Raw genomic sequence first — 17,645 nt, 5'->3', positions numbered from 1 at the left:
GACAATCGAAAATAATTTTTTTTTAAAAATAAAATGAAGTCAATTTTGTATTGATGTGCATCATGCACAACACAAGTATTCGAAAGTATGGGCTGCTTGGATAAGTCAAATCAAATACATAAAGAAGTGAAGCCTTTAAAACAAAGAAAGAGGGGCACGTGAATGTGTCAGATTGAAGATTCCAAAGCAGTTTAAATCTTTGTATATAAACAATCACCAGGCCAATAAATCATCCCATTTTTTAACTCCATAAACTTTTTCAAGTACCAATTTAACTGTACTGGACAACTTTTTGCAGTTCAACCCGTGACTTTAATTTGGCACGCCAATAACAATGAGTAGATGATTTTAATTTGTTTGAAAAGATGAACAAATAGCTTCTCCTTCAAGGTCACAAGTTTTCTTCATTCATCCTTCAACATTAATAAGTTTCTCCTCTTCAATATAATGCTCTACCTTCCTCTACTCTCTATTTCTCACACTTATTCTCTGAATCCCGGACCTCTCCCCATTCAATGCCATAGCTGTTGAAAATTGAAATCTTCATTCATTTCCCACCTACTGCCATTTACTCCCAAGTCCCAACTGCCCATAATCATATCACCCACCCTTTACACAGCACACAATACCCCCATAAACAAAGATTTCCATACTCTCCCACTCTCTCTCAAAAAGTGGCGTCTATCAGCTTCAACTCTCTTTCTTAAATTCTCAGTTTCTCCCAACTTTAAACACTCGCCTCACCTCTCATTATTTCCACACTCGAACTCAATCTCTAGTCTTTGAACTTATCCAATGCCACTAAAAATCGGTAAGACTTTACCTTATATCTTCTCTATCTCTACATTTTCTCGATCTTGCAGTATGTTTTCCTTGTTTTTCTTCATTTTCATCTTTTTCTCTGGATATCTAAAATTTGACGTGATTTTCTTTGAATACAGGTTCTTGTAAATATTTCTTCAGTTTTAAGGATGTGGTTAAACTTAAAAGATTTTGGAAGCTAGGAATTAGTATTCACCATCACGATTTCTCTGTATAATTTAAGGTAATTTATATATTTATGTAATTTATATTATTTTTTATTTATTTGTAAACTTAACAATTTTTTTCTTAAGCTCATTACATTTTAACAATATTGTTGTGTATTAGTGTTATTTAGTGTAAAAACACTTAACTAATAATTATGATCTTATACCTATGAGGTGATTTTTTTGATGAGGAAAATATTAATACAGAGATCCGTGACGAAGTAATGTGACTAGTGAAGTCAATACCGTAACTTACCGTATTTACTTCACATTTTTTTTAATTATTGTATTTATTATGTATTTCTCAACTTTTTAGGCGCATGCATCTTAGAACAAGAGAATCTCTGAAAAGATAGAGGCACTTTTCTTGAGGCCAATTGACCGTATATATAACCTTATGTCCTTATACCCACCTTTATTTTGAATGAAAGCAAATATTGAAACTGATGGATTTAATTAACCAGGAGTGTGCTCGAATCACTAAATCCGGATAAGAATATGAATATTAAGTAAATGAAGTTGTAAAGGCAGTGAGACCGTAAATTGTATTAAATGTCGTAGAATTGACTATTACAACAATATTTTAGGACAAAGTGTGTAACTAAAACATATCCCGTCTTAACGAGACAAGGTGGGGGGTTTTTATACAACCCCCACCCCTAACCGCCACCCCCTAAGGCGGGGGTTGGTTGGATCCCTGTTGACCAGGCCTCCTTGACTGGGTCCGGGTCGGCGGACGACCTCTCCGTGGCCGACCTCTCCCGGACGACCTCTCCAAGCCGGGTCGGTGGGCTGCTGGCTGAAATCTCCAAGGGCCAAGGCCTCGTGGGCCGAGGCCTCGTAGAACGAGGCCTCATGGGCCAAGGCTTTGCAGGGAGAGGGTTCTTGGGCCGAGGCCCAATGGTCGAGGCCCATGAAGCCGAGGCCCCGTGGGTCGAGGCCCCGGGTCTTGTTCCGATTGTATTATATCCATCATGAGTCCCCCACTCTCTTCGTTGAGATAAGTCGTCGACGAAAGAGAGTAAACAAGTCACGGGCCGGGCCCTTGGCGCGGGCGACTCGAGCTGGAGCATAAGCTGACCAGTCCTATCGCGAAAAGACTTCTCATCTGCTGGAGATTATTCAGGATAAGATAGAATCCCTTCAAAAGTGCAACTCCTTCCCCTATATAATCTTGAAAATACACCTCTCAAATCCCCATCAAATCTTTCACCCGTCACCATCAACTTTAACACTTCCCCAAATCCCCAACAAATCTTCCACCCATCACCATCAACTTTCCCTCTTTCTCATACATCCCCAAAATTCAAACTTTGGTCAACACCCCCTCCTCTCCCCTCTCCCTCTATATAAACCCCCTTCTCCTTCTTCATCCTACACTCTTCACTCCCCCCACTCTCCAAAATTCCGGCGACCTCCTCCAATTTTCCGGCGACATCCACCAATTTTTCGGCGATACTCGGCCGACCTCCGGGGTCGAGCCGCTACCCGGCCGACCTCCGAGGTTGAGCCGAGATACGGCCGACCTCGGAGGTCGACCCGTCAACCGGCCGACCTCCGAGGTTGAGCCCATACTCGGCCGACCTCCGAGGTTGGGCAAACATTCGGCCGACCTCCGGGGTTGAGCTGAGATCCGGCCGACCCCCGAGGTCGTTCGATAACTCGGTCGACCTCCGGGGCCAGGCCGAGGTCCGACCGACCCCCGAGGTCATTCGGTAGCTTGGCCGACCTCCGGGGCCGAGCCGAGGTCTGGCCGACCACGGAGGTCGAGCCTAGACCCGGTCGGCCTCTGCCTCGGGTCCGTTGCCCGATCTTCGCCCCTTTTGCGCTATTGTAAACACCCGTTTTTTTTTTCCGAGGGTGCGTGCGTGCCCCTTCCTTATCCCTCCCCTTTTGTTTCGTAGGTTTGGGTGGTGTATGATCATTAGTTTCGGTCTTGATGTCCTAGACTCCATCGACGAGAACGAGATGGACAACCCCCATTCTCCTAGTGAAGTACTCCCCACTGTTACTGAGGTCCCCAACCCCTCTCGGGGTTCCGCGGCCGACCTCCCTGCCCGGGTCACGAGACCGGCCGAGGTTGAGTATACCGACCTCGACCCGCGTGTCGCCCGTTCCACCTTGTCGCGTCTCCAGGCTTATCATCTGACTAGGGATACAGACACCGTGGGGCCGGGCGTTGAGGTGGTGGCGCTTGCTCCGGATGACAATGTGACCAATCCGCCAGGGGTCAGCTTCTTTGGTATCCACGTCCTCTCCTTGTCCTATGGGTTCCGTTTTTCGATTCACACCTTCGTGCTGTCTCTGCTCAACCATTATGAAATTTCTCCGGGCCAACTAGTCCCGAACTCCCACTGCATGGTTATGGCCTTTATTCTCAGGTGTCGGGAGGTACGTGTGGAGCCTTACCTCGATCTCTTCAACTACCTTTTCTAGGCCGTGGGCTCCTCGGGCCGCTCGAGCAAGGGTTGGGTGTCCTTCTCGGCTCGCTCCCATATGAAAACCTTTCAGGATCTCAACTCCTCAAACCACGAGTGGAAACCCAAGTTCGTGTTTATCTCTGTCGGCCCTGAACTCCCTTTCGTGTCTGCATGGAGCCCTCGATTTCGGAAACATGTCACACCTCGGAAGGGAGCTACCTTGTTGGAGGACGTGCGCGTTTTCCGGCGTGGTGTCCTGCCCATATACATAGCGCCGATGGTGAGCGATGAGAGCTTAGCAGGTTTGGGGTTCACACGAGGCACCCCGCTTCTTCCTAGCCTGCCGGGGCCTCCAGAGGGCGGGCCCGAGCCCCTTCTTCTGGATACGCCCACCTCGAGTGAGAGTTCGGGCGACAGGGCGTTTGAGTTCTTGCCGCGGGGTCGAGCCGGGTCCCCCGGCTTAAATGATGCCGAGCCGTCCCGTACGCCCGAGCTCATACTCGATGATGAACTTGAGCTCACCATTGCCATGCCCAGATGTTGGTTTTTGACACCTGTTTCTTGTTTGCTTGCACCGTCCACGACACTCCTCTTCGTTTTGACCTTGATCTCGCTTGTTGTTGTCAGGTAATCCCCTCCTTATGGCAGATCGCGTGGAAAGATACCGTATAGCCAAACGACAGAAGATTGCTAGGGGAGGTGGGGCGGGTACCTCCCGGGTCATTACCACCGGTGCACGTACCCGCGCTACTACTGTCGCTGCTCCCTCTAGGGTCCCGACCCTGCCTGCTCCGCCACAGGGCGCGCTTACTGCTCCGCCTCGCCCGAACTTGGCTCCTGTGCGTGGGTCCCCCGTCCAGCCTCGGGAGTTTCTTCGCGGTTTGGTCGCTTCTCATGGACCTGCATCTTCTGATTTGGCTGGCTTCTATGCACGTCTTCTTGAGGTATTCTCTATCTTTCATGCTTTTGTTGCACCATATCTACCTCCGAGAGCAGGGACGTACTTTATGTTCTCTCCTCCGGGATGTGGGCGTATCTTATGCTTGGCTTCGGGAGGTGGGCATACTTTGTGCTTGACCTCGGGAGGTAGGCACACTTTATGTTCTCGCCTCTGGGAGGTGGGCCTACCTTGTGCTTGGCCTCCTGCAGGAGGGCGCATTTTATACTTGGTTTTCGCTAAATGTGTTCTTCTATTAACAGATGGTTCTTCACTGTACCTCTCTCCTTGGGACCCACGAGGCCCTCCAGGGACAGGTTGCTGATCTTACTCGTTCGCTGGAGCGAGAGGAGGACGGTCGTCTGCGTGACAATGAGGACCTGAGGCGGGAGATCGAGGTATTGAGAGAGGAGCTCGGCCGTGCCGTCCCCGATTACCGGAGGTCTCCCCAGTTCGCGGAGGATGCTATGGCTTATGCTCGTGCTCACCGGCAGGAGCTCATTGATGAGTGGCAAGCGTCCGAGGAGGGGAGGAGCCGCCTGAAGGAGGAGGGAATGGCAGCCTATGACGTGGGGCTATACACGATACAGCAGGACCTTTATGCTATCCTGGAGCAGCAGGACCCGGCTTTTGACCCTGAGGAGAGAGGATTGCTTCATCGCCTCCCCCGACCAGGTGGCCCAGCTGATGCCGCCGCTCCTGTTGGCGTTGTCGATCTGAGGACCTTGGACGAGCTCTTCTCGGGTGGGGATCAGGAGATGAGTGCCGGGCAGGTCTCCCCTACCCCTCTACAGAGCATGGGTTCCTTTGGCGAGGACTTCGCTGCCTTTCAGGCTTCCAGCTCAGTGCCCGACCTGAACGGGTAGATTTAGGTCATCTCGTATGTCATCCTCCTTATGTTTTAGGATTCGTGCACTAGACTTGGTGTTTTGTTCCTTTTTGTTAGACTTGGATGTTATGTTCCTTTTTTGCTAGACTCAGATGTTATGTTCTTTTTTTGCTAGACTCGGATGTTATGTTCCTTTTTTTGCTAGACTCGGATGCTATGTTCCCTTTTTTGCTAGACTCGGATGTTATGTTCCTTTTTTTTGCTTCGTTGATGTGGCAACCTGCTTCTTCCAAATTGATAACACCTTTTTTTTTTTTTTTTTGAGTTCTCGGCCGATGGTCGAGGTATGAGACCTCGGCGCTGGCCGAGGTGTGAAACCTCGGTGCTGGCCGAGGTACGGGACCTCGGCGCTAGCCGAGGTATGAGACCAGCGCCGAGGTATGAGACCAGCGCCGAGGTGTGAAACCTCGGCGCTGGCCGAGGTACGAGACCTCGGCGCTGGCCGAGGTGTGAAACCTCGGCGCTGGCCGAGGTACGAGACCTCGGCGCTGGCCGAGGTGTGAGACCTCGGCGCTGGCCGAGGTACGGGACCTCGGCGCTGGCCGAGGTGCTGGACCTCGGCGACTGCCGAGGTGCATGGCCAAATTTATTTATTTATTTATTTTTTGTTATGGCCTAGTAGCCTCCCAAACATAGTCCCATGAGACTACGCCATCGGGCTCCCCGTCGGGGTTGGTACGTGAGGTCGGACTTCTTGCCCCCTTAGAGTACGTCAGCCGCTCGGGCTAAGTCTTTTCGAACTACGCCACCGGGCTCTTCCGTCGGGGTTGGTACGCGAGGCCGGACCTCGTGCCCCCTTAGGGTGCGCCTAACCGCTTGGGCCTAGCCTTGTCGAACCAAGCCACCGGGCTCCTCCGTCGGGGTTTGTACGCGAGGTTAGACCTCGTGCCCCCTTAGGGTGCGTGTTAGCCGCTCGAGCCAAGTCCTTTCGGACTGTGCCACCGGGCTCTTCCGTCGGGGTTAGTACGCGAGGTCGGGCCTCGTGCCCCCTTAGGGTCCGCGGGGGGAAGAAATGAGTGAGCACTCGTTCCCCCTTGTTTCATGGTTTTTTTTTTTTTTTTTTTTTTTTTTAGGGAGGAAAAATGGATGAGAACCAATTTTGTAATATACAAATTTATTCCGCCTATCGCCGTTCACTAAGACATTATTGGGGGAGGAGAATGGTCCTCCACCTAAAATAGCATTACAAAGTCCAACTTTCACGTGGCGGGTCTACTGGTAGAACTTCAGCAGGTGTTCTGAATTCCAGACTCGGGCTATCATCTTCTCTTTAGGGGTCTTGAGCCTGTAACTACCCGGGCGGACCACGGCTGCTACGATGTATGGGCCTTCCCAGTTGGCAGCAAATTTTCCTCCCGCCTGGGGCTGGTTTGCCTCCCTCCTCCAGAGCACGTAGTCTCCCGCTTGGACGTAGCGGGGCCGGACCCGCTTGTCATGGTATGCTTTGGTTTGCCTCTGGTAGTTCTCAGCTCGCACCGCAGCTGTTTCACGCCTGTCATCGATAAGGTGGAGGTCAGTTCTGTGGTGCTCCTCATTCGTGTCGGGGTCGTAGTCCTCCTCCCGGCGGGAAGGTATGACCACCTCTGCTGGGGCTCGAGCTTCGAAACCGTTGGCCAAGGAGAAAGGCGTCTTCCTAGTGGCCCTCCGGGGGGTGGTGCGATAGGCCCAAAGAATGGCGTCGAGCTCCTCTACCCACGCCCCCCCCCTGCGGATTCCAGTTTCTTTTTCAGGCCATCCACTATTGTGTGGTTGGCATTCTCCACCTGCCCATTTGCTTGAGGGTAGCACACGGCTACCTGGCTGTGGGTAATGTGCGACTCTGCACAGAACCCTTTGAATTCTTGCTCCTCGAATTGGTGTCCGTTGTCGGTGATGAGTTGCATCGGGACCCCAAAACGGCACAAAATATTTTTGTACACAAAGTGCTTGCAACGGGCGCTTGTTATGGTTGCCAGCGGTTCTGCCTCCACCCACTTGGTAAAGTAGTCCACTGCAACTATGAGGTACGTCCTTTTTCCCGATCCCATGGGTAGAGCTCCCACTAGGTCCACTCCCCAACTAGAGAAGGAGATGACCGAGCTGATGGGGGTGTAGCTCGTAGCGGGTCGGCCGGGGGTGACCTGGAAGTGCTGGCAGGTCTCGCAACTCCTGGCGTAGTCGGCGTACTCTTTGGCCATTTTGGGCCAAAAGTACCCTTGTAAGATGGCCCTTCGGGACATGGCAAAGGCCCCCTGGTGGGAGGAGGAGGTCCCCTCGTGGATTTCTTCCATGACCGCTCTGGCCTCGTCTGGGTACAGGCAGCGCAGCAAGGCGCCGTTATAGGACCTCTTGTAAAGTGTGTCCCCCATGATTACGTACGTAGGGGCTCGTCGTTTCACTAGCTTGGCATCGACCTCGTTGGGAGGCAGTGCACTTGTTTTCTTGTACTCCTTGAGGTGGTCCAACCAGCAGGGAGGCCGGGTTTGCACAGGTAGGACCGGGTAGGCATCCAGGCTCGACCTCTTGAAATCTTCAATTCGGGCTATCTTTGAAATATGTTCCGGGGCCCCTTGGGCGAGCTTGGATAACATGTCGGCGTCTGTGTTCTGGTCCCGAGGCACCTATAGGACCTCGTAATTGATCAGCTGCCCCAGTAACTGGAGCACCACGTCACGGTACCTCCTCATCCTTTCATCACTTACTTCAAATTCACCTGTGACCTGTCCCACCATGAGTCTGGAGTCACACCGGATTTTGAGCTTCTCCACCCTCATATTTAACGTGAGGCGGAGCCCCCCCAAGAGCACCTCGTACTCGGCTTCGTTGTTAGATAACTTGAACGCGAAGCGGAGGGCGTAGTAGGCCCGAAACCCCTCTGTGGTTATGAGGACGACTCCACCCCCGTAGCTTTTGGTGCTGGAGGACCCGTCCGTTGAGAGGGTCCACCACTCCTCGTCTTCGTCCCGGACCCGCTCCTTGGCCTCTCGGGCGCGGTACATTCGACTATGAAGTGGGCCGGTGCCTGCCCCTTGATGGCGGGTCTGGGCTTGAATTGGATGTCGAACTGGCTTAGCCGCATGGCCCACCTGACCAACCTGCTGGCCGACCCCGAGGCCCTCAGCACTGCGTCTAGTGGCTGATTCGTGAGGACCTATACGGGGTGGGCCTGGAAGTAGTGGTTCAGCTTCTTTGCCGTCACATCTACCGCGAAGATGGCCTTCTCCACGGGTGTGTACCTGATCTTCGCCCCCCGTATAGCTCGGCTTGTGTAGTATACGGGCCGTTGGACCCCCTCGTCGTCCCGGACCAGCACGGAGCTGACCGCGGCCTGCGAGATGCCCAGGTACAGGTACAGGACCTCCCCCTTAACGGGTTTGGCTAGGGGGGAGCGACATCAGGTACGTCTTGAGGTCTTCGAACGCCTTCTGGCACTCTTCAGACCACTCGAAGCCCTTAGTCTTTTTGAGGACTCCAAAGAACGGCAATGATTTCTCCGCCGACCTCGAGAGGAAACGGCCCAGGGCTGCCAACCTCCCGTTGAGGCGTTGGACCTCCCGGAGGGACCTCGGAGGTTCCATGTCCATGATGGCCTTGACCTTGTCGGGGTTGGGCTCAATGCCCCTCTTCGAGACCATGTACCCCAAGAATTTCCCCCCGTGCACCCCGAAGGTACACATTTTAGGGTTCAACCGTAAATTGAAACGCTGCTTAATTGAAAATACCTCAGTAAGGTCGTCCGTGTGCAAGTCGGCGTCAGTGCTCTTGACAATCATGTCGTCAACGTAGGCCTGTAGGTTGCGACCGAGGACCTGCTTGAACACCTTGGCCACCATTCGGGTGTAGGTGGCGCCCGAGTTTTTTAGCCCGAAGGCCATGACCTTGTAGCAATAGACCTCTTCTGGTGTGGTAAAGGCCGTCTTCTCCTCGTCGGCCTCCTCCATGAAAATTTGGTGTTACCCTCTGAACGCGTATAGGAAGCTCATAAGGGAACAACCCGTAGCCTCGTCCACCAGCTGGTCAATGTTGGGGAGGGGGAAAGGGTCCATAGGGTAGGCCTTGTTGAGGTTGGTGTAGTCCACGCACATCCTCCAGGTGGGTGGCTTTGGGGCGAGGACCACATTGGCTAGCCATGTAGGGTATATGACCTCCCTGACATGGCCGATCTCTAGCAGGGTGTCGACCTCCTTTTTGACGAACTCCCTCCTCTCAGCGGAGAGGTACCTCTTGCGCTGCTGGACTGGCTTGACTGCGGGGTCGACAGCCAGCTTGTGCGTGATCACGTCTCGGCTGAGGCCCGGCATATCCTCAGGGCCCCACGCGAAGACCTCCTTGTAGCTCCTGATGGTGCTGATTATTCGTGCCCGGAGCTCAGCCCGGAGGCCGACCCCTACCTTCACGACCCGGTCGGGTCGGCTGAGGTCGAGGATGACCTCTTCTGTCTCGACCACGGCTCGGCCCGAGGCCGACCTGTTTCCTCCCGAAATGCCTTCTCGGCGATGGTATGGACCTGGAGGTCCTTTTGGCCGATTTGTCGGCATGCCTTCAAGTAGCAGCTGCGGCTTACCTTTTGATCCCCCCGGGCGACCCCGACCCCGGCTGGTGTCGGGAACTTGAGACATAGGTGCTCCATGGAAATTACGCACCTGAGGTCCTCCAGGGTGGGTCGGCCGAGTATAATGTTGTGGGCGCAACTGATCTTAACGACTACGAACTCGACCTCCCACCTCTTGGTGTGAGGTGGGGAGCCTATCTCCACCTCCAAAGTGATCGATCCCTCTGTCTCGATTGAGTCCCCCGTGAATCCGGATAGGGGGGTTCGTACCTGCTCCAGCTGCCCTCTCGAGAGTCCCAGCTGGGTGAATGTCTCGTGGTACATGACGTTGACCGAGCTACCTGTGTCGACGAGCACCCGGTGTACCACCACGTCGTTGATGTCCAGTTTGACCACCAAGGCATCTCGGTGGGGGAGGGGCCCGTCAGGTAGGTCGGCGTCGGTGAACGTGATGGGCTCCCTCTTTGGTTTCTTCTCGTGGGGTTTTCGTGTGACCTCCCCCACGTACAAGCTTCTCGCCCACCTCTTCCTCTCGGTTGGCGAGTCCCCTCCCTCGGGCCCCCCGAAGATGACGTAAATGGCACGTTTCTTCGGGGGCTGGGAGTCCTCTGTTGTCTTCTCCTCCTCCTCCGAGCTGTGGTCGTGGTCCCTCTTCCGTGATGCCGAGGTGGATGGTGCCTGGCCTCCCCCCTTTCTCCAGACATTTCCTGGCTTCTAGCCCTGCGCCTGGCCGGGCTTCTTAATGAATTGGCCGAGGTAACCCATTTGGATGAGGTCCTCAATTTGTCTTTTTAAGAGGATGCATTCTTCTGTGTCGTGCCCCTTCTGCCGGTGGAACCTGCAATACTTGTTGGGGTCCCCCCTTGCCAATATCTTCATGCACTCCTCCTTTGGGAATACCACCATCCTCCGCGTGCGCCAAGATGGTACCCACAGGTTGTGTTAGTGGGGTGAGATAGCGTGTGGGGTTCAACCTGGGCCCCTCCGCGTACTCACGTTGGTGCGGCCGTGGCGCCTTGCGCTCCTCCTGGGGTGCCTTGTCCTTCCAACCTCTCATTTCCTCCTGTTCCTTCTTCCTCTTCTCGGCAGCCTCGGCGTCGGCGTACCTGGCTGCCCTGTCCATCAGGTCTGTATAAGTCCTGGGAGAGTGGGAAGGTACCGAATGAGGTCCTGGTGGAAAGCTCCCGACCTCAAGTTATTTCGAAAAATTGGCATAGCCGACTTCTTATCAAAGTTGGCGACCTCCATGGTCTCCTTCTTCCACTTGCTGAGGTACTCGGCCAATGACTCCGAGCTCCCCTGCTTTAGCTCGCACAGATCGGCGATTTGCTTCTTTCGCTGCATGCTGGTGGCAAAATGGGACAGGAACTGCCGGGTGAGGTCCGCAAAGGTGGTGATGGACCCCTCCGAGAGGGACCCGAACCAGTCGTGCGCCTGCCCATCTAGGGTAGCGAAGAATCCCCTGCATAAGATGGCGTCTGTAGCCTCGGTGATCATCATAGCGGCCCTGTACCTGCTGAGGTGTGCCCGCGGGTCCGTAGCTCCCGAGTACGCCTTAATAGTGGGAAAGCAGAAATCGCGAGGTAAGGCCTCCTCCATGATGGCGTCCGCGAAAGGGGTGGCCAACACATCATGGGGCTCCGGGGACCCGTCCCTCTCATCGATCTTCTTCTGGAGCTCGTCCATCCTCCTCTTCAGCTGTTCGACCTCTCCTCGATGGGAGCTCGGAGCTCTACCATTCGTTTCACCCGATCGTTCGACCCGGGAGGCGTGCTCGCGTCGCGGGAGGAGTCGGAGCGCGAGGCCCGTGGCTCGGCGACCTCCGGGTGACTGATTGTCGTCGTGCATGCTTGCGAGAGCATGATTCTACTGGTGGTGGCTCATTGGCTGCAGGCCTCGGGCCCAACCTCTCATGAGCTGGCACCCGGCTGCCCAACCTCTCGATGGCGGGCCTGGCTTGGTCTGACCTCCTTCCGTCGTCCTCCTGACGTCAGTCACGTCGAGAGCTCCCTCCTCCCGGTGTGTTCGTCTGGCGAGGCGAATTCACCTCCCTCACCTCCCCCTGGGTGATAAGTGCCTGGGGTGGTCGGGTGCTTGGCCCGTTGCGCCCCCGGGTGAGATGAGGTGGAGGATGTGCCGGTGGCCCTTGGTTGATGCCTGGGTCAGCAGGTATACGCGCTCGGAGGTCCACCACGACTCGTGCCAGCCCTGTGGGGCTTGCTCGAAGACTGCCACCCCCTCCCGGATGAGGTTTAGGTTCTCAACAGGGAGGGGTGGGCGGCGGAGCCCCACCACCGTGGTGGTTGGTGAGCTGGGCCCTCAGATCTCCCCCCGACCTGGTGGTGGCGGCTGGTTGGATGCTGGGGGCGGGCGGCAGAGCCCCGCCACCGTGGTGGTTGGTGAGCTGGGCCCTCAGATCTCCCCCCGACCTGGTGGTGGCGGCTGGTTGGATACTGGGGGCGTGGGTCTCGTTGGGGGCGGGGGCCCCGTTGGGGCCGTTCCCGTTTGCGACGAGCTGGGTGCCGCGGGAACCGTTGGTGTGGCGAGAATTGGATCTCGATCTTGCCATAGTAGCTGGTCGCGGTAGACCACTAGGTATAGAACACGCTTGAGCTGGTACAGCAGCTCTTAACAAGAGCACCATTGATGGATTTAATTAACCCGGGGATGTGCCCGAATCACTAAATCCGGATAAGAATATGAATAATAAGTAAATGAACGAAACGACGTCGTAAAGGCCGTGAGACCGTAAATTGTATTAAATGCCGTAGAATTGGCTATTAGAACAGTATTTTAGGACAAAGTGTGTAAGTAAAACATATCCCGTTTTAACGAGACAAGGTGGGGGATTTTTATACAACCCCCACCCCTAACCGCCACCCCCTAAGGCGGGAGGTGGTTAGATCTGTGTTGACCGGGCCTCCTTGACTGGGTCCGGGTCGGCGGACGACCTCTCCGTGGCCAACCCATCGCGGACAACCTCTCCAAGCCGGGTCGGTGGGCTACTGGCCGAAATCTGCAAGGGCCCAGGCCTCGTAGACCGAGGCCTCATGGGCCGAGGCCTTGCAGACCGACACCTCGCAGACCGAGGCCCAATGGTCGAGGCCTATGAAGCCGAGGCCCGGTGGGTCGAGGCCCCGGGTCTTGTTCCGATTGTATTATATCCATCAGAAACCAATCTTCATTATTTATTCAACATACAGACGAACGCACGAGAAAAGACCACATCTCCATTTCGAAAATCTTCTTCCTCCTCCAAAACATCACTTTCATCTCTTTTTCGGCGTTGTTCCTCTCTTAGAATATATATTCTAAGAAACCCTTTCAACATTGTTGGTAGTGGTCCCAAATCGTTGATTCAATCGTTTGTGTCCGGCGGGACCGACACATACAAAGCTTATAATTTTGAGATAATAATTGATGGATTATATGAACCCGTGCAGGCGGCGGCAGTCGGCGACGGTCGGCGGCAGGGTTGTTGGCCGGAAAATTTGGGGGAGGGGAGGGAGAGAAATTTCAGATTTGTGTGGAGCTTTTGTGTGTGTGGGGAGTGAAGGGAAAGCTACTTTATATAGGGGAGGGAGGGGAAAAAAGGGAGGAAAAAACCAGAACTGGTATGAGGAGGCGTCGAATGTCCGGCTCGCAACTCAATAACGTCGTAATCCTCTGAATCATCGCTCGCAGACTCCTCCTCGGTCTCCCCCGCGGAGTCTGGAGGGGGGCAGGAGCACCACGAGAAGGCGGAGGAGGGAGGTCGCGAGAAAAGCTCGCCTGACCAAAGACTCGTGATCAACGAGGGCCTGTGAGTCTAACATATTAGCTGTCTCACCCAAAAACTCCTGGGCCAGGACCTCAAGCTCCGGGGTGGACCGCGGGAAACAACACTTGCGAAAGTGCCCACCCCAAGGCACCTCAAAAATGAGCACCTCGCTTGTAGAGACAAACACGAACCGGGGCTTCCAACCCTTGTTGACATCTCGTACGTGTCCCATAATCTTCGTCCCCGGCCGAGCCGAAAACGCCATGTACCCCTTGCTCTCCTTAGACGAGGAATTGGTCACGGTGAAAAAAGAGTGGAAAAGGTCCAGGTTAGGGCGGATACCCACCTCGACACACCGAACAATAAAGGCCGCCACCGCCCGATGGGAGTTAGGGACTAGTTGACCCACAGATATACGATGAAAGTTCAGGAGCTCAATAGTGAAGGGGTGAAAAGGAAAAGCTAAACCCATGAGGAGAGATGTAACATGGACCCCAAAAAAATTCGGTCCGGGAGGCTTTAGTATAGTTGTCCCGGGAGGCGGGACGTGGACCACAGCCGACGGGCCGACCAAGGCCTTCGCCATGGCGATGTCGTGAGGATTCAAGGAGGACCCGAATCCCCGAGGGATGGTGGAGTCAAGTACGGTGTACTGACTCAAGGGGAAGGGATCCGGGAGTGGCATAGGAGTCAACATGAAGGGGGGATGCGTGGCTAACGGATCTATGTACGGGTACTCAATGTAATAGTGCTCAACGTAGGGGGAAAGAAACCGGTCTAAGTCAATAGACTCGTCATCACTAGACGGGAGGTCCACGTAGTCAATGGAGTCTAAAATGGACCAATAATTGATAATCAAAGGTAGGTCTACCGGATGCGTGTCCTCGGCAAGAGGCACTATACTCATAAAAAGCTAACTATGAAACTCTAAAAGAGGGTTTGCACGAAACTCACCCGACTCAAGCAAGGAGGGGATGAACAAAGAGGGCATGGAGGGAGGACACGGTGGAGCACGGGTCGGCCTCGGCGGGGGCTGGGGTCGGCCGACGGAAGCTCGATCGGGGTCGGCCTCGGCAGGGGCTGGGGTCGGCGGCAGGGTTGTTGGCCGGAAAATTTGGGGGAGGGGAGGGAGAGAAATTTCAAATTTTTGTGGAGATTTTGTGTGTGTGGGGGGGGGGGGGGGGGAGTGAAGGGAAGGCTACTTTATATAGGGGAGGGAGGGGGAAAAAAGGGGGGAAAAGAGAAAACATTTTTTTTGGAAAAGGGGGGAAATTTTGGGGGGAGGGAAAAGTGGTGTTGGGAATGTGAGGAGGTTTGGAAAGATGGAGGGAGTATTTAAAGGGGAAGTGGAAGGATTGTAGTAGGATGAGGACTTTTAAACTGATAAGAATGAACACGTGCTTGAATTTCAGTTTGGTTAGGAGTCCTATCGCGCCAAGAATTCTACAGGAGTAAAGGTTGAATTTTTTGGGGACATGATTCGGGGCCCCGTAATTATTAAGTTCATTGTATTCTCTTGCGCTGACGACTACTCGCAGCCCCGAGAGTGGGGGACTGATGATGGAATAATCACGGAGCCGGAGCGGAGCAGAATAATACGGACCGGGTCGGACCTCGCGTCCACCCGCGGCATAGGACGAACCACCTCGGGGTCGGCGTGGGCCGACCTCCCCGAGCTCGGCTGAGCCCTTTTTCGGCTGTCACCACCAGTAGAAAAATGACTTCCTTTTTTTTTTTTTTTTTTTTTTTCTGGAAGTCATTTTCCCAGAGATGTACATATAAAATTTTTCAGTTCTAAGTTGTTACGGACTTTTGAGAGTCGGCCTACCAAACTCACAAGTTAGGATTCATGCAACCAAAACACGCCTCACACTGGTAGGCGGGCTTTATGGGCCGATCTGCGGGCTTTTTTTTTTTTTTTTTTTTTATTTTATAATTCAAAGTACAAACAAAAAATTTAAAAATAATATTTTTTTTAATATCTAATAATTTTAAAAATTACATTTTTTAAATGTTAATATATATATATATATATATATATATATATATATATATATATATATATATATATATATATATATATATATATATATATATATATATAAAAGAGCGCTCATATGCGGCGGGGTCTTACCGTGCGGCGGTGCGGCGAAATTCCAGAATACACCAATAGTGTTAACAATATGCACCAACAGTGTAATAAAAATATACCACAATGAAATGCAATAAAACATCACAACAGACTCAAAAAAATACACCATATAACTCACCACCCCCAATGATGTATTTCCGAACAGTGTATGGTGTTTTTACTCACACCTAATGGTGTGTGTTTGGTGAGGCAGGGCTCTGTTTACTCTGTTTTGTGTGGTGTATTTTTCTAATGTTGATGGTGCATATTTGTTGAACTATTAGTGTTACCGCACCATAAGACACTGCCGCACCTGAACTCGCATATATATATATATATATATATATATATATATATATATATATATATATATATATATACTTCACAGTCATACACACAAAATATTTTTTTTTTGAATGAGGTGTTGCGGCATCTGTCAAACTAATCAAGGGACGAACCCGATGAAGCTGTCTGACAGAAGGCACACACCACCACCGATAGGGGGAGTGGGATTGTTTCATTAACAATAAAACATAACAAAAGGTGATTACATAAATTCATCAACCATTGCAAATGTATCAGTTTAGGCATGAACAAGCCCGCAAAAACACCATAAAAAAGTGGTGTCTAAATTAGTTAAAATTACACGGAAGCTATGATTTTTCAAAAATCAACATTAAAGTTGCTCTATTTAAATGTCCACCATTCTTCAGGACAGTGGCTGAGACCAAGGAAAACTCTGACGTTAATTCCATAGCGCAGCTCTTTGGCACGGACTCCATAGAATGAGATGCCGGCAGGAAAAGTGACGATGTCTTGAGCGGCGGGTTCATCATCTTCAGAAGGAACAATGAAAAGCATACGCAGCTGAGTACTGAAATCTGTGTATAGAGTGGGAGGGAGTGTGCAGACAAGAACAACAGTATTGTGTGCAACACGGACTTGTAAGGACCACTAAGGCGAACCAATCTTCAAGTGAGGATTTATGGATTTGAGAGGGATCTTCAACTCCTTGAGAGTAGGCAGTCATGCAAACATCAATGGCCACAGGAACGAATGCATCAAGTTCAGCATCAATGGCAGTCTGGCGCATAGAACCTAAATTTAGGTATGCAACAGTGAGTGATCCACGGAAAGTAGCGGCTAAGCAGCGGCGTATCTCAGTAACATTCAAAGGAATGACCACGTGAGTTAAAACTTTGCGTGCTGAATCAATCCAATATCCGAGCTCATGGCGTACCGATAGCGCATTAATGAACGCGGGAGAAACTTCCAGCGTTTGGCGAACTTGTTGACGGAACACAAGCTCTGCATCCTCTTGGGGTGCATCAGCAGGTTCCTCGTTCGGAGGGGTAGCTCCAGAGATGGAGCAGCAGGAATGGTAGCTGATGTAGGATCTGTAACAGTCTATTCAATACGGAAGTCATTTTCCTACTTTTCAAATGGAGCCTTAATTGGCAGTTATTACTTACTCTCATATAATCTATATATTTATAAACGGGAGTCGGATTTCAGCCAATCAGAATGCTACATTTTCCAATTCAGTTTTATCAACGTAGTTTAAAAAAAACAGATTTATAATTCAAATTTTTCTTCTTCCGCCTGTTCAGGTTGTAATAGGAGGCGTGTGATTTTAGTCCTATATTATCTACTGCAGAGTTAGTGGTGTAATTTATTTAGGTAGCGTGTAAAATAGTCTAAATAGGTATGAAAGTGCTTAAAAGTACAAGTATTGTATTATTTTATACATTACTCAGCTCACTTCTACGCCTATAAATACACACACATTCTAAGCTTTGATGCGCAAACCCAAAGCTAAGCGAAATAGATTACAAGTTTATGATTGTTGACCCTTTATGCAAATAGAAGTTGAAATATAAGAAATTGAAGATCAAGGTTCTGAGCTGAGTTTTCTGGAGTGCAGTGGCATAATGTCTGGGGCATAATGT

The 17,645-nt window shown here is 51.9% G+C and overlaps 1 protein-coding gene across 3 annotated transcripts; it reads left to right on the top strand.

Annotated features, from left to right (window-relative positions):
- The first annotated feature begins 279 nt into the window (after positions 1-279).
- On the top strand, positions 280-17,138 carry LOC109176331. 3 transcript variants are annotated; one of them, XM_019325768.1, is made up of 4 exons: positions 280-811; positions 942-1,045; positions 4,076-4,392; positions 4,649-5,448. In XM_019325768.1, exons 3-4 carry the CDS (start codon positions 4,090-4,092, stop codon positions 5,249-5,251), a joined length of 906 nt encoding a protein of 301 aa, XP_019181313.1. In that variant the 5' UTR covers positions 280-811; positions 942-1,045; positions 4,076-4,089; the 3' UTR covers positions 5,252-5,448. The 3 variants fall into 3 exon arrangements, 2 of the variants coding, with proteins under 2 accessions (XP_019181313.1, XP_019181314.1); XR_002053364.1 differs by lacking the exons at positions 4,076-4,392; positions 4,649-5,448 and adding an exon at positions 16,410-17,138; XM_019325769.1 differs by lacking the exons at positions 280-811; positions 942-1,045 and having other exon boundaries at positions 2,739-4,392.
- Positions 17,139-17,645: the final 507 nt, after the last annotated feature.

The sequence above is a fragment of the Ipomoea nil genome, unplaced genomic scaffold (genome assembly GCF_001879475.1).
Source record: "Ipomoea nil cultivar Tokyo-kokei standard unplaced genomic scaffold, Asagao_1.1 scaffold0706, whole genome shotgun sequence".
Classification (NCBI taxonomy): Eukaryota; Viridiplantae; Streptophyta; class Magnoliopsida; order Solanales; family Convolvulaceae; genus Ipomoea; species Ipomoea nil.
This window is presented reverse-complemented; position numbering and strand designations above follow the sequence as displayed.

Bases quoted from the DNA above. Each gene is read 5' to 3' on its own strand.
- LOC109176331 (XM_019325768.1), top strand. From the start codon at position 4,090: ATGGCAGATCGCGTGGAAAGATACCGTATAGCCAAACGACAGAAGATT. The intron at 4,393-4,648 runs GTATTCTCTATC...TTCTATTAACAG, and splicing joins TCTATGCACGTCTTCTTGAG to ATGGTTCTTCACTGTACCTC.